The sequence below is a fragment of the Panthera uncia genome (assembly GCF_023721935.1).
Source record: "Panthera uncia isolate 11264 chromosome A3 unlocalized genomic scaffold, Puncia_PCG_1.0 HiC_scaffold_11, whole genome shotgun sequence".
Lineage (NCBI taxonomy): Eukaryota > Metazoa > Chordata > Mammalia > Carnivora > Felidae > Panthera > Panthera uncia.
The window spans coordinates 4129261-4151101 of NW_026057578.1; the positions used below are offsets into that span (position 1 = coordinate 4129261).

Genomic DNA, 21841 nt, shown 5'->3' on the forward strand with positions numbered 1-21841 from the left:
CTGCCAACAGACTGTGAAGGCAATGAAACCAGATGACGGGAGGGGGGACCACCGAAGTACAGAGGTCGAGGAGGTCCCACTGTGATAGCGAGGTTTTCCCTGGGTGGGGGGGGGGGGGGGGCCAGCTATGTGAACAGCCACAGGTGAGCTCTGCAGGAGGAGGTGGGGAGGGGGGGGTCTGCAAGTGCCAAGCCCCGAAGCTGACATGAACTCAGGACAGTTGTAAGCCAAAAAAGGCACAAACGACAAATGAATCACGGTTGCCCAATAAATGCTCAATGGACATAAAAATTTCAGTGGCCCCATTCTCACTTCACCCAGTCAGGGGCTCCAGGACAGAGCTGCCCAGTCTGAATTCAGACCCGTCCTGGTTCTACACTGGGGCCAATGCCCCCTCGCCTTGCCACCCACAGGCTCTTGCCGAGAAGCTCGCTGGCTGGGGAGGCGGTCTTCTGCCCCCCCCCCCCCACCAGGCCGCACGTTAAGACCAAGGTTTGCAAACTCGAACGTCACACGACAGGGAGAGGTGGGGCCTGAGCAAGCTGCGGAGCACGGGCGCTGCCCACGAGGCGGTCACTCTCAGCTCCCGCCAGCTGCTGCCATGCAAGAAGGAGGGCCTGGCGTCCCCAGGGCTTCAGATGTTTCAAGACAAGCTGGAAATCCAGATTTTTCTGTGAACTCTCCTGGTATTCATTTGGCTACTAAGAGCCAAGACTTTTAGATACGGTCAGGCCTAACGAGATTCCCACACGGGCCATGTGCGGCCCAGGAGGTGCTGGGACACCTCTCCGGGCCTCCCGGGGCGTGGGCCTGGCACCAGCAGCCGCGCCGGGAAGGGTTCCTGCGCGGCCTCCACCTGCGGCACCCGGCACCTGGCCGGTACACGGTGCTGAGCTGTTGCATTGGGTGGGGTCCCGGGAGGTGGGAGTGGCTAACAGGCGCGCACGCTCGGCCCTCTCCCCACGACTCCCGGGCCGTGCCTGACACCCAGAAACAGCCTTGGCGGCTGTCACTCCGTGTAACCTAGCGCTCCTTCCAGGTCAGTCCAATGTGGGAGATACCGCTGGAGGGACGAGGCCACATGCCAGTGTCCCTGTGCTCCCAGAATCCACGGGCAGCTACTCTTCGGTCTGGCTAGCGTTCATTCGGTCTGAAAAGGGCACCCAAATATTCCCCGAGGGAGCCATCCCTCCCCCACTCTGCACGGTTCAGGGGTGCGGGGTAGGGCCGGATGTCCCCGTGACACAGAGCAATCCTTCTTTCGTTTGGCGACGAACAGGTGGGCTGAAACGTGGCTTGGGGCAACACTAGCGTGCCTCCTCCAAGAGTGCTCCCTGGGCCGGCACCCTTAGCATCACCTGGGAGCCCGTGGGAAACGCCAGCTCAGGCCCCAGACCTGAGGACTGTGACTCAGCATCACAAGAAAACCCAGAAAACTCCAGGTGACTGTCAGGGCCACCCCAGGGTGTGGAGTGCAGAGCAACCGGGCTCTGGGGGAAGACTTGCTGATTCACATCTGGGTCCGTGAGGCCACATCTGGCCACCTGATCTGTCTGCGTCTCGGGCTCCTCGGGAGGAAAATGGGGCGGGGTCATTACACGGCACCCGGGGCACAGCAAGCCCTCAGCCGCGTCAGCCCTGGACACGCGGGCCTGGCAGACAGCTGAGCCGGGGCCCCATCTCCAGGCACGTCCAGAGGACGTGTCTTCTCCAGCCGCCGAGGTTCTGAGCAGCTGCAGGGAAGAATTCGGACCCTGCCCGGCCTCTTGAAGAGTATCTCGGGTTTGGGTCAAATACTGACAGTGGGGGGGCAGAAGGTGGGAGCCTTCCAGGGAGGGGAGAACAGGGGGCCAAGACGCGGTGGGGGTTTGGGAAAGCAGCCGGGACCTGGGTTCGGAGGGTGAATTTGAGAATGGGAGAGGGGGAGGAGGCTCAAAGTCACCGTGAGCGGGACAGGAGGCCATGGGAAAAATCAGACAACAGCTTCTCGGGTGGCACGGAGGGGCTGGGGCCTGGCTAAAGAGGGGCCTTTCCCCCTTGTCCACAGTGGGTAGAGGGTTTGGAGCAAAGGGGCGAGACCATCAGAGAACGGTGTGATGAAAGAGTGTATTAGTAAAAACCTGTGCGTCCCATTTGCTGTCAGGAGATGCTGTGTGTGCACACACACACCACAGGGAAAAGTCTGGAAGGGAGCGCCCCACGCACCAGTGGCATCACCCCGAGCACGAGGACTAGGATGCTTTCTCATCTCCTCTTTGCTCGTCTGTATTTCCCAATTTTTCTGCAAAGGACACGCACCGCTTGCATAAATAAAAAAAGCAATAAAAGCTGTAAATAATTAATGCACTCTCTCCTCAGGACTTAAGCCAGTGGATGTGTTTTCAACTCAGTTATTTCAAGTATTTATTGGACTCCTGGCCTTGGAATGTCTGGCCCTCCAAAGAAACACACGATCCGATCGGGGGTAGGGGGGCTGTGCAGACGGGCTGATGGAGAACCAACTGACTCCTTTACCCACGGACCTCCAGACCCTCACTCCCACACACAAGCCCTTCCTCTGGAGCACACGGACAGCTCTGGAACCCCGCGAAGGTCTTCCCGGGAGTCAGTGAAACCGCCCCCTCGCAGCTCCAGACACGCTGGGCACGTGTGAGACGCACAGTGGGTCACACACCCTACCTTCTGGAGCGGACGCTCAGCCTCTTCTGTTTGCCACTCCCCCGAAACAGCTTTGCCTTCCTCCAAGGCGGTCCTTTCTTCCATTCAGGCTCAGACACCCGCTCCTGGGACACCATCCCTGAGGCCACTGGGCAGAAGAGCTGAAAATACCCGGCACGTTGGCATCATACTGCTGACAGCCCTACGGTGCTAACTGGGGGGGCCCAGGGGACACCGTGGCAGCCCTGCCCCCACCCCCAACTCCATCCATCTCTCTAGGAACCCCTGCATCCCGTGCCTAATTGCCTGGCGGAGGAAGGAAGGCCAAACTGGGTCTTGGACCCGGCACATTCTTTATTAATCGCCATTCTCGGGATCAAGAGCAGCCTGGGGCGCTCTGGAGTCCAGGCACTGTTCCGCACGGCTACACCAGAACCGAGGCTTCAGGACACTCTCCGGCTGCCCTGGCCCAAGATATCCCAGGGCAGGACATAACCCAGACACATGGATGCGCTCTTCAGTTGGGACCACACACCTACCACTTAGGTACCAGGTGGACACTCTACAGCACTCAGCCCCCTTCCCTTTTAGCCACTGCTCCCGGGAAACTCAGACGCAAGTTGAATCTGATCATAGTAATTGTTTCCCCAGTCCCCAGTACGGTAACTCTATTTTTTTTTTTAAGTAATCTCTGCATCCAATGTGGGGCTTAAACTCACAACCCCAAGATCGAGAGTCACATGCTCTACCGCCTGAACCAGCCAGGCACCCCAACAACTCTCTCCTTTTAAGAGATGGGGTTTCACCTGGAATCTATCTCTCGGTAAGAGTTTCTGGTTTACAATCTTAGGTTACCCAGAGAACTCTCTCCTCGGCAGGGTTTCATTTCACTTTTTGCTGCTGCTACCAGGAAGCTCAGAGTAAAATTTAAGGTCTAGTGATGAAAAGTATCTCATCCAGGGTCTTGGGTGCAGTAATTCTTTCCCTTGACATTTCTGTTTGCATGAGTCTGTTTTCTTTTGTGTTGCATTGTTCAGCCCTTGTCCTATCTCGCCCCGTATGTGACAGCCCAGCCTCCTCTGGGAGCAGACGGCAGGTGTTACAAGGCTGGCTTCCCGCTCCCTCTCCTTCACTACAAGTGCCGCCTGCCAAGCACGCTCCCCCAGCCCCAGGGCCCTGGGCAAGGTCGGGGGGGGGGGGGGGAGGGTTACCTTTGCTGTCCGCACCTGCCCTCCTTCTCCCAGGGCCGTCCTCGTCCGTCCTCCCAGCACCGCCCTGCTCAGGGGCCGGGCATCTGGACCCTCGTCCCGGGCGCTGCCACCGAGGAAGTGCAGAGACAAGTAGACAGAAGCGGTCGTTTCCTTCTGCTCTGTGGGCAGAGGCAGGCTTCGGCTCAGGCAACACCACGTGAGTCGGGGCTCAGCCCTCAAGGATGGGAAGGGGCCCTGGGCCCTGGCGCTCCGCAGGGTTTCTGAGTGGGTACACGAGGCCAGCTGGGGCCAGCCCGGGGACGTGGGGGCCGTGAGGAAGCAGCAGCAGGAACTGAGCCCGGCCAGAGGCCCTGAGGGGGGGTTTTCCGGGGCGTTCTCGGGAGGTCCGCCCAACTCCCTGCCGAGGGCACAGGGACTCAGGACACCCCCAGAGGGCCCGGCCCCCACTGAAGTGCTACCCACTTCAGTGCAGAGGTGTCGGGGCTCAGGGGCCCCACTCTTCCGGGTGGCACACGCTGGGGTGGGCAGGAAGGAGGTCGCCTCCCTGGAGGCACCGGAGGATGAGCCAGGGGACGGCCCTGCTGCTGGGGTGTCGGCATCCAAGTCTGGCTTCTCCTCTCCCTGCACCCCCTTTCTCCTACCCCAGTGCCTGGACCAGCCGGGGTCCTCCTCGAAGGTGTCTGCTCCACTGGAGGCCAAGCCCGTGGCCGGGCAGGGGGGCAGGCGGGTCCCCGGCCCTGGCCCAACAACGGAGGGCTGTTCCTCCGGCCACCTTCTCCTGCAGAGAGGGTCCTGGCCTGGTCTGGGACCCTGGGCGGTGGGAGGTGGGGGGCAGGCCTCACCCTGAGGCAGCCTGAGCAGGTACTTGGGGGGAAAGGCAGCGTCTGCCGGGGCAGTGAGGACGCCGGGGGCCTGGGGCTGCGTGGCCAGCTGGGGGTGACGTCCAGGGGACACAGCTGCAGGACACGGGTCCTGTAGGACCTGCCTCGGGGCCACAGATGGAACAGCAGAGGAGACACCACAAACTTCCGACGGCTTTGCTGGCTCCCCAGCCCTGCCCCCCGCCACGCCATCAGCACTCCCGCGCGGCTCTCCCGGCTTGTCCCCAGGATCACCGTCCTGGTTGTGAGATGGCGGGGAGGTGGCCTGCCCGGGGCCACTCGGGGTCTCTCCTTCTGCTCCCACGGGCTCTGGCGGCTCCTGGCAGCTCAGCTTCTCGACCTTCAGCTTCTTTCTCTCCGATGGGAGCTTGTCCTCTGAAGGCTGGGGCTCCCCAGTGCCACCGCTGGGTTGCCTCGACACCGTTGGGGCCTGCTGGCAGGTCTCCTTGCCGCCCCCACCACGGGTGCCTCCTTCCAGGTTAGGGTCTGCCGAAACCGGCATGGGAGCCTCTAGGTTACCTCCCTTGAGGGGACCGGGTGCTACGGGCTGCTGAGTCCCCAGCTCCAGCCTCCCATCTGGGGGAAGCAGAGGGCTCTTGCTGCCCGAACAGGGGGGTTCTCTGCAGCTGAGGGCGGAGGCTAAGGTGGCCCTGTTCACCCTGGGCTGGTCCCTGCCTCCTGCTCTGGCCGCCGTCTCCCCCTCCGTGGCTGGATCCGTCACCGGGAAGCCCTCCTGGGCCAGTGGACGTCCCCAAGGCCCCGGCCGGGTCCCCACAGACACATCTCCACGGACAGGGGTCCGCCCGCCCTGCGATGGGGCTGTGCCCTCGTCCCCTGCTACCTCTCCCTGGAGAGGACGACCTAGCTCTGCCCCGCTCCCCACCGTCCCCTCCCGTGCCTTCTTGCCTCCGTGGTAGCTGGTCTTCATTTTCTGGTAGATTCTCTTGAATGTCTCTTTCCCATACACCTGCCACTTGTCCTGGGGGAACATCTTCAGCGGCCTCTGGCCGCACTTCTTCCCGGCTGCTCCGCCCCTGCTGGCCGCCCCCTGCCCCGCAGCCGCTCTGCTCCCATCCAGGTCCTCCGTGGGGGCCGGGCCGTCTCCGGTGAGGGGACGCGGCAGGTCCTCCACGGCCGCCTGTCTGACCAGGGCCCGGGGGTGACCGCCGGGGACGTCCGCCGGCCGGGCAGGGGCGGGCCTGGGGCTCAGAGGCTTCTGCCTCCGGGGACCGGCGAGCCGCGGGTCCGGCGGCTCCTGCCACGTTCCCGCGCCCTCGACGAAGGGCAGCGAGTTGCTCCTGGTGACGGGCACGCACGCCACGGTGGAGGAGAGCTGGGTGGGGACGGAGTGGAAGAAGACTGGGCGCGCCTTGTCGGGGGGCGTGAAGGTAGAGCGGGCCGGGCCCGGGGCGGCGGGCTTCCTCCGGCCGGAGGGCGGCGCCCGGATGTCGAAGTGGAAGGAGTCCTTGTAGGTGTAGGGCACGGGCAGGTCGATGCTGCCCTGCTTGCACAGGACCGTCTTGCGGGGCCGCACGTTGTCCAGCTGGGAGTCGTCCACCACGGCCTGGTTGTGAGAGATGAGCCAGGCGATGCGCTGCTCCAGCTGCCGCTCCAGCCGCGGGCCCGGGGCCGCCTCCCCCTCCGACGGGCCTCGCGGGGGGCTGCCGGGGGCCGGCGGCGGCTGCTCCGCGCTGTCCGAGCGGGACAGGTAGCCCGAGTCTGTGCTCTCACACTTCCTCAGCCGGCCCTCCGGGGCCCCGACGTCCCGGGCTTTCTCCGAGGACGGCGCCGCCTGCTGCCGCGGGGCGCGCGGCGGGCCGGCGGTCGGGGACGGCTGCTCCGGCGACTTCCGCCTCGGCTGGGTGCCGCCGGCCAGGGTGCGCGCGGGGGCGGCCGCGTGGGCAGAGTCCACGGGGGTCTCTCTGTCGGCTGGTGCGGACCCCGGACGGGGAACGGCTTCCAACTTCAGACCCAGGGTCTTAGCGACAGAGGACGGGTGCGTGGCTGGCACCGGGCAGCGCCCGGCACCCTGGGCGCCCGGAGAGAGGGGCCTCCCGGGTCGGCTCTGGCTCCAGCCGTCCCCTGCGCCCGCTGCCCTGGAGCTCTCCCCGGCCCCGGCCCCCTCCTCCGGGAGGCCGCCGCCCCCTCCCTCAGACTCGGAAGACAGCCGGGAGTGGCTGAGGTGCGTCTGGGTGCGCCTGTGCTTGTACAGGTTGCTCTGGGTCTTAAAGGCGATGCCGCAGGTGGCACACGGGAAGGGCCTCTCGCCCGTGTGGGACCGGATGTGCTTCTCCAGAACGCTGGGCTTCAGGCAGTCGCGGCCACAGTGTGGGCAGAGGTACTTGCCGGCGTTCCGCACCTTCCCCGGGCTGCCCAGCGTGGGCCCCAGGCCCGGCGACAGGACAGGCAGCGTGCCCACGATGTTCACGGTGAGGGTCGGGGCCGCCGGCTTCCCCGCCTGGGTGGGGCCGGGGCCCTCGGGCTGCAGCAGGGGGCTGAGGATAAAGGGTCCGCCGCCCCCATCCAGGCTGCCCGTCACCAGGGGGGCGCGTGGCTGGAGGCCCCCCGGGGGCCCCGTGTGGTACAGCGGGATGGGCAGGGCCTTCAGGAACACGGCGGGGGCCAGACCCTGCTCCGCTGACAGAATGACGGGGCCCAGGGTCAGGTGAGGCGAGACCTGCCCACCTGAGGCTCCCGGGTGTCCAGGGGCAGGGGCTGGCTGGTCCCGGGCAGGCGAGGCAGGGCGAGTGAGTTCTGGCACCTCCATCCTGCATCATCCGGGTGGCCCAGGATGCCTGGCGACCTGTGGGCAACAACCAAACTTTACCATGGTACCTCTCTTCTCTGATCGTGCAGTAAACTCTTCCCTGCCCCCACCAGGCGCGCCGTCACCCCACTGAAGCCCGGGAACAACCCCCCTAGGGAAGCACCGTCATCCCCACGTTAGGAAAGGGGAGACAGAGGCTCCAAGAGCGGAAGCGACTTCACAGGGAGCTGACACATGGCAAAGCAGGATCCGGACCTAGGTCTGTCTGCATCCTGTCTATTTCACATGCCGAAAGGGAACTCTTGACTCCCGCCCCCTACCCAGGCCCACGGCAGTCTTGTCACTGTCACTCCCAACACCCAGCACAGGGCCCTGTGCAGAGGGGACACTCAGAAAATGCGCTGACTTCATGAGAAAGAAAAGTTCACGCTGGGACTCAGTTTCCAGACCTGTAAAACGGGCAGAGAATCGGCACTGCCCTCGGACCCTTTTCACCCTGGGGTTCTGAGTCCCTGCTGTTGGAAGAGGGCAGAAAGTTAGAACGCTGACCTGAGGGAGAGCCTAACAGATTCAGCAAATGAAAACACAAGATCCCAACTAAATGAATTTCAGAGAAACAATGCATAATTCTTTAGTAGAAGTCTACCCCAATCTCGCACGGGTCACGCTTATACTAAAAATTATGGGTTATCTACCTGAAATCCAAACGTCGCTGAGCATCCAGTGTTTTATCCGGTTACCCAACCAGGATAAGGGGCACGTTCTCAACCTCAGGTTCAGGCTTGGGTCTCTGCTCACAGGTGGGGCTTCCAAAACCCCTCCACACCAGCTGGGACATGATCAGTTCCCTCTGAGCCAGAGGGAAGAGCTGGGCAAATGTGGAGGCAAGACAGGCAGAGAGACCCAGCCACGTTCTTTGAACCAGGGGAGGGGGAAAGTCAGATTCAACGGCAGGAGGGTGGATGAGCCCATGGCTACAGGAGCAGGGGTCTTCAGATGCTCCTTGCCCAGACACTCACTCCCCAGGAGCTCTGTAAGCACACTGTGGTCATCCCCCAGCTGGGCTCCTTAAGAAAAACAAATACAAACTCCTGCCTTTTGCAGCAAGCAGGTAAGGTGGAAATAGTGGCTGAAACCGTTTCGTATTGGCTCATATCAGCTCACACTGCCTCCTGAGAGCTGATTTTCAGGAATTGTGCAAGCCGGTTGTTAAACACGGCCATTATTAACAGTTAAATTACATAAACTTATAATAAGCTATGTTAAAAACAAAGATATACTACTGGATGGTCACATGTAGAAGAATGAAGTAGAACTCCCTATCTCACATCAACTGAAAATCGATCAAAGACCTACATGTGATAACTGAAACTACAAAACTCTTAGAGGAAAACACAGGACTAAATCTTCATGACCTTTGATCCGGCAGCGGATTCTTAGATATGACACCAAAAGCATGAGTGATTTTTTTAAAAAAACACCTTTTTAAATCAATTTTATATAATTGTATACTAAACTTTCTTAAAATGTAATTTTATACCAACTTTTTACATTGTTTTTTTACCAAAATTAAACTTTTGAGCGTCAAAGGACACTATCAAGAAAGTGAAAAGACAGCTCACAGAATGGGAGAACGTACTTGCAAATCATACGTCTGGTCCATGCAGAATAAAGAACCCTTACAACTCAATACCAAAAGAACTACCAAGTCAACTGAAAAATGAGCAAAGGACTTGAACACCCACTTCTCCAAGGAAGATTTACAAACAGCCAAAAGCACGTGCATGGATGCTAAACACTACCAGTCATTAGGAAAAAAAAAGCGTACATCAAAACCCCGATGAGACATGACCTCACAGCAGCTAGCATGGCTAGAGAACTGGAAATGACAGGTGTCAGTGAGGATGCCGGGAAGTGAGGACACACGAGCACGGCTTACGGGAATGTAAGATGGCGAGCCACAATTCGGAGGCTCCTCAAAAAGTGAAACTTGGGATACCGTATGACCCAGCAAGTCCACTTCTGGGCATATAATACCCCCAAGGAACTAAAGAGAGGAGCTCAAATGAAAATTTGTATGTGAATGTTTACAGCAGCACATTTCGAAACAGCCAAAAGGCAGAAACAGCCCAGATGTCCACTGATGGATGAACAGGTGACCAAAACGCGACATACCCAGACAAGGAGGCCCCCTTCGGCCACAGCAAGGAAGGCAGTGCTGAAACACACCGCAGCGTGGACGAGCCATGAACACACACGCCAAGTGCAAGAAGCCAGACCTGAGAGGTCACGTAGCGTACGATTCCGTTCGCGTGAAAAACCCGGATGGGGCACATTCATAGACACAGAAAGCAGATTACGATGATGGCCAGGGATGGAGAGAGAGAATGAGGGGTGACCGCTTGATCAGGTTCAGGGCTTCCTTGGCAGGGATGAAAATGTTCTGGCAGTGGATGTACTTCATGCTGCCCAAATGTCCACTTTAAAATAGTGAAAATGGGGCGCCTGGGGGGCTCAGTCGGTTCAGCGTCCGACTTCGGCTCAGGTCACGATCTCGCGGTTTGTGAGTTCGAGCCCCGCGTCGGGCTCTGTGCTGACAGCTCAGAGCCTGGAGCCGGCTTCAGACTCTGTGTCTCCCTGTGTCTCTGCCCCTCCCCTGCTCACCCTCTGTCTCTCTCTCTCTCTCTCTCTCAAAAATAAATAAACATTAAAAAAATAATAATAAAGTAAAATAGTGAAAATGGTTGGGATGAGCACTGAGTGTTGTATGGAAACCAACCTGACAATAAATTTCATATTCATAAATAAATAAATAAATAGTGAAAATGGGGAGTACGGGGCTACGTGAATTTTACCTCCCTAAAAAAGGTACGAAATACTTGAAGCTCGTCACTTGCCAATTATTTGATTCCATCTTACCATTCTCGGTGCCCTCGGGGTCATTCTCGCTGCACTGGCATCGTGGACACGCCACACAACGGTGTGGCACTCCACGCTGCTGTCACTTCCCACCCATCACGTTCGTAGCTTGGGACTGGCTGTGCTGGGGGTGTTCACACCACAGGAATCGGCCAACGCCGTCAGACTCCTTTGTAACGTGAAACCAGCCCTCCAGGTCGCTGCCCCTCGAATGGCTCTTGCGCCACTGTCTCCCCTGCGGCAAAGCATCTGGCGCGATATAATTTTTTCGGGAAAGGTTCAAAGACGAGAGTCTGTAGAGATCAGGAGGGGGCCCTGGAATTCCTTGGTGCTGATGCCGACGGGAGACAATGGCTGACCTCGAGGTGCCGCAGCCTTTCTGCTAGCTGAGGAATTTCGAGGTGCTCCCCCTGGGAACCATGGGAACTGAGTGTCGGTCCCTGCTTCCTCGGCTGGTGGGCACATTAGCCCGAGACCCAGACCCCTCGGCGCTGAGAAGAGGCCACTCGGGCAGAGCTACAGGGAGGACCGTCCGAAACGCTGTCTGTGAGAACGCTGGGCGCCGTGCCAGGCGTGGGGGAAGGGCCCACTCATCCGGGTTTCCAAAGATACGCCTCGACAGTTTGAACTATCAACTAGTGAGTCTCTTCCCTCATCGGTCAGCAGGCCCCATTCCCTGCTTCTGAGAAGAGATGCTGTGTCATGTTGGGATCCCCCCAAAAAGATGCCATTGCCAGGATTCTATTTGGGAGGTGACCCCAGGAAACACTCACAGGGGAGAGAGAAAGACGGGGTGAAGGAGCCTATAAAGTGTCATGGGGCAGCCAGAGCGTGACTCGACGAGGGAACGATGGGAGATCACATAGAACACACGCCTCGGCGGCCCCACAGGGCGAGAAGGCCGCTCGTGCATGGAAGGTCTTCCCGGGAGCAACGAGATGTTGGCTGTGCAACTGGCCCAGTGCACACACTGAGCAGCCCTAGGGCCCCAGAAAGCCAGCAGGCCCACAGTGTCCGTGGGCCGGCTCCTACGTGGCAAGTGCAGGGGGAGATGGGCGGGCAGGGCTCTTGCTGGAGTTGCTGCAGCAGAAACAGAGTAAAGACCTTCTGGATTCCAGAGCTTAAACCCTAAGAAGGAAATCCATTTCCCAACCCTCAGTTCTGACGGTCCCCAAGTTGGGAAGAGATGGGAAGGAGGAGGAGTGGGAAGGAAAGGAGGAGGTCCCCCAGAGTCGGCTTCAGGGTGAGTTGGGCGGAGGGGTGACCTGGACCCCACCCTCTAAGGCCTTCAGGGGAGAGTCCAGGACGGAACACAAAGCACCCACTGTGCGAGTCCAGGCAGGCAAGACGGAGGAGGCCCACGGGGTTCCCGCACCCCAGGGTGAGTACCAGAGCCTGAGACGGGCCCCGGAGGGACCAGGAAAACTCAGGTTGCGTCCCGGGGGGCCTGCCTGGGGAGCTGAGGGCTGAGCATCACCTTGAGCATGGCCCCCGACATCGGCCCTCCCTCGGCGGAAAGAGAAAAGCGGCCTCGGTGGGGAGGTGCCGGGCTTCAAAACAGAAACCCCAGGGGCGCCTGGGTGGCGCAGTCGGTTAAGCGTCCGACTTCAGCCAGGTCACGATCTCGCGGTCCGTGAGTTCGAGCCCCGCGTCGGGCTCTGGGCTGACGGCTCGGAGCCTGGAGCCTGTTTCCGATTCTGTGTCTCCCTCTCTCTCTGCCCCTCCCCCGTTCATGCTCTGTCTCTCTCTGTCCCAAAAATAAATAAAAAACGTTGAAAAAAAAAATTTAAAAAAAAAAAAAAACAGAAACCCCAGAAAAAGAGGTCTCCATTTCTGATACACCTGCCACGACGATTATTTTGCTCTCTGCGCAGCCTGTTCTGTGATCACAGCAAAATCGACGCCTTTTAGGAGCAGCTGATCCCGGCCGGCAAGATAATGAGCCAACCGACACCCTCCTCCAGGGAGACCTCAAAGGGCCACTACTAACTTTTCTCACTCCGAACCGAGGTGGTAGCAGGTCATACGATTCCCACTGGACTAATGGGGAAATTGAGGCACAAGGTGGGGAAGGCTCTGGGAAGACCAGCCGGTTGGCAAGACTCGCGGCCAGGGGCTCGCCTCCTTGCCATCCTCAGGGTCCGCCACGTGGAGAGTGTGAAGGACCCCTCGCCTCCTCCATTCTGCCACGTGCACGGCCCCCCACCTCCTCCGAGCCCCCCGGGCCAGTAATATTGCTGTGAGTGTGCAGCTTTACAGGGAGGTGAACGGAGAGGAGGGAGAAATTTGCAGGAAAGAAGGGACGATTTTCCAAAGCCAACCCATCAAGGGACCCGGGCAAAGAAAGAGCATGGAAATGCCACCAACAGGTTCTAAAACTTCATGTTGGGACGCTGAAAGAGAAGACCACACAGAAATGTACCCCAAATGTATTGCCCCAAATGCTGAACTTTTGGGGAAGAATGTGGGGCTGGGTCTGTTTGAGCTGCGAGTTTCCCAAGCCCTCAGGTGCCAGTCGTTGTGCCGTGTGGGGACCCCTCAGACCCTGACCTCCTCCCCACCCCTGGATAACCGGGGTTTGCTGGAATACGGTCGCTTTGTTGTTGTTTTTTTTAAGTTTGTCTTTTTTTTTAAAGTTTATTGATTTCAGTAATCTCCACACCCAACTCAGCTCCACGATCAAGAGTTACATTACATGCTCTTCTGACTGAGCCACCAGGTGCCCCTGGAATACGGCTGCTTTCAAAGGGGGACCGTGTGTTCAACAATGTGAATGTACTCGGTGCCTCTGAACTGCACACTTAGGAATGGTTAAAAGGGTAAACTGTATGTTATGTGTATCAACTTTTAGAAAGTGAAAAAAAAAAAATGCTGCTGGGGAGACTAGATCATTACCCTGTAAGCCACGACTTGTCACTCATACAAAAACCTGCCCGTGAATGTTTCCAGCGACTCTAATTCTGACTGCTAACACCAGCCAAGCTGTCCTTTAGCAGGCAAATGGAAACTGTGCCCCATCTGACGATGGGATGTTGACCACCGCTAAGAAGAAACGCGACCAAGCCACGAAGAGACACAAAGGAACCGTAAATGTATGTTACTGAGTGGAAGCAGCCAGCCTGAAAAGGCCACAGCCTGTATGACCCCGTGAGACATTCTGGAAAGGACAAGACTCTGGAGACAGTAAAAAGACCAGTGGCTGCTGGGGCCTGGTGGGGAGGAAGGAGGGACGGCCTGGTGGAGCACAGAGGATGTTTAGGGCAGCGAAACGCTTCTGTTTAACACTGCAGGTGGATGCGTTATCACTACACGTGTGTCCAAACCCACCGAATGTGCAACGCCAGGAGGGAGCCCAATGGAAACCGTGAGCTTCAGTTAATAACAACGGATTAATACCGGCCGATCGGCTGTAACAACAGCCACACGCATGCAAGACGGCAAACACAGGCAGAAGTGGATGGGGGCTAAGGGTGTGCACTCTTCGGGGGCCCTCTGTACTTTCCCCTCGTTCTTCTAAAAACCCAAAACTGCTCTAAAGAAGCAAAGTCTGGGGGCGCCTCGGGGGCTCAGCCAGTTAAGCATCCAACTCTTGATTTCGACTCAGGTCCTGATCTCACGATGCATGAGATTGAGCCCCATGCTGCGCTCTGCGTGGACAGCGTGGAGCCTGCTTGGGATTCTCTCTCTCTCTCTCTCTCTCTCTGCCTCTCCCCCATTCACGCTCTCTCTCACAAAATAAATAAACTTTAAAAAAAGTAAAGTCCATTAATTTTTAAAATTAAAATCAAAACAATTTTTAAAAAGACACGTGAAAAGACGTTTACCCTCACCAGCCAAGGAATGCAAGGTGGGTACCATGATGCCATGCTTTGCCCGTCAGAGTAAAAAACATAAATAAGTAAGTAAGTTCTTGTCCTAACTGGAGGAGAAAAAAAGAAGATCGTTTTTGTCCTTAGAGCTATTATTAAAATAAATACGTAACGATCTTTTTAAAAGTGTATCTGTGGGGCCCCGATATGACCCTGCACACTTGAATGTACAGTCCCATACTTCGGGGGATGCACCTCCAATTTAAGACCTTGACCTGGGACACCTTCAGCCAGACCTTCCAGAGAAACCGGACCTTCTTCCCTCTGCCCCGTGGCCCCAGTGGAGTAGCCTCTGGTGAGGACTGCAGGTGAGAGCAGGGACGGGGGAGAGTCAGGCCGGGACTGGCTCCGAGGGTGCCCTGTCCCAGGCGCCAGGCAGCATCTCTGCCCAGCTCTCCCGGGGCCCTGGGGTCCCTAGGCTGAAGAAGGACCGCCTCCCAGGCTCGAGTCCCAGTTCTGCCACTCGGCCGCTGGATGGCTTGGGCAAGCTCCTCTAACGTTAGGCTCTCATTTGTAAAATGGGGAGAACCAAGGAGGATAAAGGAGATGCTACCTACAGGCTCTTATCACAGCACAAGCACAAAAGGGGAACAATCCACTGACAGTTATTGGCCTGTTTCTCTCTTTCTTCCTTTTCCAAGTTAATCCAGTTCGCCCTCATCAGCCTGAGGCATCTATCTGCCCAAAGAGCCGAGCATTTCTACAGGTTTGTATCAGGCACACCTGAGCCTCCTTTAGTGCCTGCCGTGTGCCTGTCGCCAGCACCCGAGTGCTTTACGTGGGCTGAGTCGCCCAATCCACACCAGGCTGCCCCTCTGGAAGGCGATGCTGCTCTTCCAGGGGAGGGGGCCCCGAGGGAGGGAAACATTTGCCCAAGGGCAAGCTGCTGGGAGACATATTCCCTCCTAAAGGAAGACAGACAGCGAAACAAGGTAAGATTCAGCTTCCCAAATGCAAATCAGGATTTCTGGAAAGACCATCATCTCCAGAGGAGATGTTGTTGACAGTGAAGGTTCTTCACAATTACCTTCTGTCTTTATTAGACGTCCTGGGCCCCAAGGTGAGAGGACTTGTACCGGAAGGTGCGTGGGCACTAAATCCAATGACCAGTGCCCACGTGAGAAGGGGGACGATGCAGAGACAGCCACGTGAAGGCCACGGGCCCAGGCAGGCAAAGACGAGGGTTGTGCTCACAAGCCCAGGAGCACCTGGAGCCAGCAGAAGCTGCCAGAGGCCGGAGGGGGCGTCCCGAGAGCCTGCAGAGCAAGCCCAGCCCTGCCCACGCCTGGATTCCGGACCCCCGGCCTCCAGACCAGGGGAGGTCACAGTGCTGCTCTCAACCTCCCAGTGTCAGGGACTTGGCCACCGCAGCCCCAGGACACTCATACAGGAAACACACGAAAAGTCTCCAATTTTCCTGGCCCTGGAAGACGGTGAGGAGGGCACGGGCCCAGCACAGGAAGGCAAGCAGGACGGGAGAAGGTGTAAGCCCGGGCGACCCCGGGCTGCCCCCCATTTCCCAGAGGAGGCCATGGCAGGACACGGCCCGAGCAAAGCAAGGCTGGGCAGAGGGAGGCCCCGGGGCTGAGCTGTCCTGAGCTGCCACAGGGTCCTCTTGCGGGCTGGACGGGGTCTGGTGTGGGGCTCACAGAGTGCTGGGAAGGGGGCGCCTGGAAGGCAGACTCACTCTGTAATGAACCTCCCTCCCCCAAACAGGCCGAGGGGACCACCAGACAACACCCGGAGACACTGCAGGGGGTGGCGGGGGAGGACACGAGGTGAGGGGACACCGGGGAGAGCAGACATTTAATCTTCTCTGCCGAGGGGTGAGAAAGGGGGCTGGGGAGGCAAGGTTCAAATCCTGCCCTGCACCTACCTGTTGGTGCCGTGACCCCAGACGATCCGCACCGCCTCCTCGGGACTCAGTTTCCTCATCGTTAACACGGGGAAATAGCGGTACCTCCCCCATGTGAGAGTTAAGCGGGTTGGAAGCATGCCTGGCCTAAAGTACCAGCTCGACAATCAGTAAGCCCACGTTAACTCTTCTTCCGGCCTCCGCTAGCCAGGAGCAGGGCTTGAGGGAAGAGCCGGTCAAGCGGAGGCAGAGTGAAAGAGCCCTCTGCTCTTTGTGCGTCCCACTCACAGAATGAGTTACGTTTTCTCCTGCCGCGAAAGTGTCTCCGAGTCATTCCAGGTAGTGGCTGTATACTCTCAACCATTGACCCAGTGTCCCGAGCACCGCCCGGCACGTGCTAGGCCTTCCATAAGTGACTGGTGAGTGAATGAAGTGCAGGGTTGGAAAAGACCGCCAAGAGATGGCCGAACTTGGGTGAAGAGCTGTGTCAGCCCCGCGGCAGATTCAGGGGCCCATCCAGGGACTGCCCACCCCGTGCCCCCTCCCCCCCAGAAAAGAAGTCAACGGTAAGCAGTGCGTAGTGAAACCATACGGCGCGGCCGGCTCCCGTCTCCCCACGCGGTCCGCTCTGAGGAGGGGGTGCGACTCGGGTCCGCGAAACTCCGGTCTAAGGAGATTCCTCCTGTGACTCGGGCCAAGCCATGCTGTTCCAGTCTTTCACCTGTCACAAACTCCCAAAGGTTTCTACAGTGGAGCCACGACACGCAGTGAGGCTGAACAAAACGAAAATAATGACTTCAATCTCTTGGCAATGGCCCCTAGAGGTCAACTCCATAAGCAAATACCAGCCTCAAAGCCCACTTGATGCCCGCCGTGAGCAGTTCGCTGCTGAGCGCGATGCCAGAGCCGGCAGTGTTTTTCCTACACGTGTACTGAACACACAAGGCCCCTACTGCATGTGTTGATTCAACATGGAAATAGGACAAGTTTCAGCACCAAAGGAAAAACTGGCTGAGGTTGAGGAATACAGTTAGGGGCTGCAAAAACTACAGTCCTTCACACCTCCCTATTTCCACAGACTTTGAAAGGGAGGCTTTGCAGGGTCCCCTAGGTGGCTCAGTCAGTTAAGTATCTGACTTCGGCTCAGGTCATGATCCCGTGGTTGGTGAGTTCCAGCCCCACGTCGGGCTCCGTGCTGACAGCTCAAAGCCTGGAGCCTGCATTGGATTCTGTGTCTCCCTCTCTCTCTGCCCCTCCCCTACTTGTGCTCTGTCTCTCTCTCTGTCAAAAATAAATAAACATTTAAAAAACTTAGAAAGAAAGAAAGAAAGAAAGAAAGAAAAAGAAAGAAAGAAAACAGAAAAGAAAAGAAAAAGAAAAGAAAAGAAAAGAGAAAAGAAAAGAAAAGGGAGACTTTGCTGCCCTTCCCATCATGATCTGGAGACTTTTCATCTACCCCTCGACCCTGGGTGATACAGTGGCATTAGTGACAGTGAGCTGGTTCCAAGCCCGGCACTCAAGAGCTCTGCATGCTTCAGCTCTGCTTTGGCCTTGGAAGCAAGCCCACGCTAGCCGCCTGGAGGATGAGCGACCATGTGGAGCTGAGACAAGCCATCCCGGGGAGGCCACCTTAGTCTGACCAGCCCCCTGTAACAGAGCTGGCTGCTGCCCACAGGCACATGAGTAAGCCCAGCCAAGACAAGGCCCGCTCAGCGGAGCCTGGCCTAAAACACTGACCCATAGCATCGTTAGCTAAATAAATGGTTGTCATTTTAAGCCGCTATGTTTTGGGCTGTTCGATAGCAAGAGCTAACTGAATAGTATGATATCAACATGGTACCTAAAAGAATTTTAAGGGTAATTTTGACCAGTGGTGATTTTTGCCTTACGACATCCCTCACATGCAGTGACTCCATGATAACCCACGTTTCTGGGGACACGCTGCTCTCGTAGGCAACCGCATCAGCATCGAAAGGGTCAGAATTGATTAGCTCCTCTGGCAATGGCATCGTACTTTCTATTTTCTTCAAATATCGAAAGGTCTTGACGCAGAGTTTCCTCAGCTTCCCTTTGTGAACCTTTGGTCACCCTCCCAGGCTAAGTTAGCATCGATGACGGCCTCTGTGTCTGACCTCCGCCATCTGTTTTCTCACCCATTTCTTTGAAGAGCCTAGACAGCTCATAAATTAGCATTTTAACCCACAGCAAGATTATCTTCCACTGTTTCTTACCGCAACCCAGCTCAAGTACTCACATGCTTTTTGACATCCATTTGAGATCAAAACTGTTTGTTGGAATGCAAAAGAGGCGGCCAGGAGAGAGGCCAGTGGACACACAGAACCCTCACTGGCCGACAGAGCTGGCAGGATGGATCTCCCATTCTCCCTGGCTGAGAAAACCGTATATTCTGCCACACTGGGTCTCATCAGCCAGACACTGTGCCAAAATGATCAGGACATTCGCATTAACAAAGCACTTGGCTTATTTAGCAAAATATTTGAAACGGAAAGTGGTAAAACCAGCACCGTTCAGGAAGACATCAAGTAGAGTATTTCTGTTTAGTTTCCACCTATTGAAAATTCATTTTCTCATCCACTCAAATGTTTATGGAGCACCTACTCTGGGTCAGATACTATTTCGTGTGTTGGTCTCTCTTATGATACACCCCTACACAGACAGGTAAGAGAGTTCTTTGAAATAAATTATACAATATACCAGAAAATAATAAGTGTTACGGAAAAAAACAGAGCATGGTAAGGAAGGGGAGGGGTGAGGTGGGGAGAGGAGCCAGGCAGGGAGGGAGGGGTGCCGTTGTAAATGGGATGAGTCAGGTGAGACCCACCTAGAAGGTGAGAACACAGGAAGCTAGCGATGGAGTGAGCCACACTGCTATCAGGGGGAAGAGGTTGCAGGCAGCAGGAACGGCCAGTGCCAAGGTCCTGGCGTGGGAATGTCTGGTCCACATCTGGGAATGTACCGTGAGACATGATATGCTAAGAGAGAAGGCAATACATTCACAGAGGCCAACCTGCCCAACTATATTTTGTGATTCTTTTGGGGGAACTCCCATTTCCCTGGGCCTTTGTTTCCTCAACTGCAAAAGGGGGAGAAAGACATCTAGGTACAAACTCGTAGCTACAAAGGCACCGTTCTTGCTTAAATGACAAGAGGCGTGTCCTTAGCACCCGCTGTCACCGTCACTCTCCTCCATGGCAGACGGAGAAGGCGCAGCTGGACGCTCTCTTGCCGACTGGGAGAAGGGGATCACCCAAGGGGGGACCCCGCCTCCCCGGGACCACCTCCCTTTTCCACACACACGACCGCGAAGGTCACCTTGGCCTGCTCCCACACCCCCCAAGGCCAGCTCTCGCCACTGCAGGCCTGGCCACGCTAGAGGCCGATCGTGACCCCTCGCGGCTCAGAACGCATGCGATAAAAGGGTACAGAACACCATAATTCATGATTGCCTGACAGGCTATAAACAGATTTGTGTGTTTACGGTATGAAACAGCATAATTCAGAATACGGTATTGGTGATGCTTATTGTTTTATATAATTATATTAATTAGACAGCAAAACAGCAAACAGATGGCAGGGCTGAATTCAAAGCAGGATAAGACAGAGAGCCCCAGATATTGATGGGATTCAGAGGATTACAGGAGTAACCCCTACCTTCTCAACCGCCCACTCAGGGAATGCAGCACACAGCTGGGCATTCTTGGTACGTGTGCACCCTGTGTGCACGGACCGCGACGCACAGATCTGCATTACAGGGGCCTGCGGGCTCTGCTCGTTAAAGGCATGTCGATTGGGACCCACAAAGATGACCCTCTGGCTGCCAGGTGTGGGGCTCCTTAAACCTCTCCTCCATCTTCTGGTGGTGCCAGCCGGCACAGAGTTCTGTTTTCTAATGAAGTTACAATTCAGGGACGCCTGGGGGGCCCGGTCAGTTACACATCCGATTTTTGACCTCGGCTCAGGTCATCTCACGATTCGTGGCATCGAGCCCCGCGTCGGGCTCTGCACTGACACCATGGAGCCTGCTTGGGATTCTCTGTCTCCCCCTCCCTTCCCATCTCCTGCCCACTCTCTCAAAATAAATAAATAAACTTAAAAAAAAAAAGTTTAGGGGCACACGGGTGGCTCAGTCAGTCAAGCATCTGACTTCGGCTCAGATCACGATCTCACGGTCCGTGAGTTCGAGCCCCGCGTCGGGCTCTGTGCTGACACCTCAGAGCCTAGAGCCTGGAGCCTGTTTGGGATTCTGTGTCTCCCTCTCTCTCTGCCCCTCCGCCATTTGCGTGTGTGTGCATGCGCGCTCTCTCTCTCTCTCAAAACTAAACATTTAAAAAAAGTTTAACGAAGCTACAACTTACATACAGTATGGTTCCCCTTTCTAGCGTGTGGCTCTGTGAATCTGGATAAGCAGACACAGCTGCATAGCCACCAACCAAACTGGGGTCCAGAAAACCTCCACCTCCCAGGTACCCCGTACCTCTTCTGATCAGCCCCTTCGCCTCCCCCAGTCTGGCAACCACAGACCCAGTTCCGCCCCTACTGTTCTGCCTTTTCCAGATGTCACATAAATGGACTTACAGACCGTGTAACTTTTCTAACCTTCCACGACGCCCCTGAGATCCGTTCGTGGTGCTGCACGTTTCGTTAGTTCACCCTCGTTGCTGCTGAGCAGTACTCCAGTATGTGGAGGTGACCTACTTTAGTTACTTCCCCTCCTTGCCAGGCGGTGTGTGAGGAGGCCTGGGAGGGACAGTCAGGACATTCGCTGCTGCCTGACAGCAACAAGGCCACCCTTGCCCCCGGGAGCAGTGGAAGGCACGTGGGGAGCAGGAACGGGCATCGTGGCTCCCCAGGCATCACTCTCTCCCGGGGAGTTACCCAGGGTGGCCTGGTGGGGAGCCACCCCCTCCCCAAGGAGCAATGAGAAGCTCCCCCCTGGGGGGTCAAGCCTCTACCCACCCACTTCCCCTGCTGAGCAAGGTCAAACAGGAGGCTTGATCAATCCAGGCTCTCATAACACAGCACCCAAGATGTCCAAGTTTCAACCAAAACTCATTTGTCATATCAAGAAAAAGTCCACAGATGTCAACACCAAGATGCAAGAAACGTTGGAATTATCTGACAAAGATTTTAGAGCAGCCGTCATCAAAATGTCTCAATGAACACTTATGAATATGCTTGAAACAAATTTTAGAAAGTAGAAAGTTTCAGGAAAAAAACAACCAAACGGAAATTTTAGAACTGAAAAATGCTATAACAAAAATTTTTTAAATGCTGTGGATGGCATTAAAGTGTCAATACTATCCAAATAAATCTACACAGTCAATGCAATCCCTATCAAAATAACACCAGGGACACCTGGGTGGCTCAGTCTGTTAAGCATCCCACTTTGGCTCGGGGCATAATCTCATAGTTCATGGGTTCATGGGTTCAAGGCCCACATCGGGCTCTACACTGACAGTGCAGAACTCTCTCTCTCTCTCTCTGCCTCCCCCCACTTGTGCTCTTTCTCTCTTTCAAAATAAAATTAAACTTAAAAAAATAATAATAATAACAACACCAGCATTCTCCACAGAGCTAGAACAAGCAATCCTAAAATTTGTATGGAACCAAAAAAGACCCGGAATAGCCAAAGTAATGTTGAAAAGGAAAACCCAAGCCGG

At 56.4% G+C, this 21841-nt stretch overlaps 1 protein-coding gene across 2 annotated transcripts in view; it reads right to left on the minus strand.

The window, feature by feature from the left end:
• ZNF831 (zinc finger protein 831) overlaps positions 1-21841 on the minus strand; it is a 93841-nt gene that overhangs the window by 59660 nt on the left and 12340 nt on the right. The window contains exons 2-3 of one of the 2 annotated variants that reach the window (XM_049650533.1): positions 3885-7553; positions 2680-2819 (exon numbers count right to left, since the gene is read on the minus strand). In XM_049650533.1, the coding sequence (XP_049506490.1) occupies positions 2680-2819; positions 3885-7517 (3773 nt within the window). In that variant the 5' untranslated portion in view covers positions 7518-7553. Of the gene's footprint in view, positions 1-2679; positions 2820-3869; positions 7554-21841 lie in introns of both variants that reach the window. The other variant, XM_049650531.1, reaches the window with a different exon arrangement.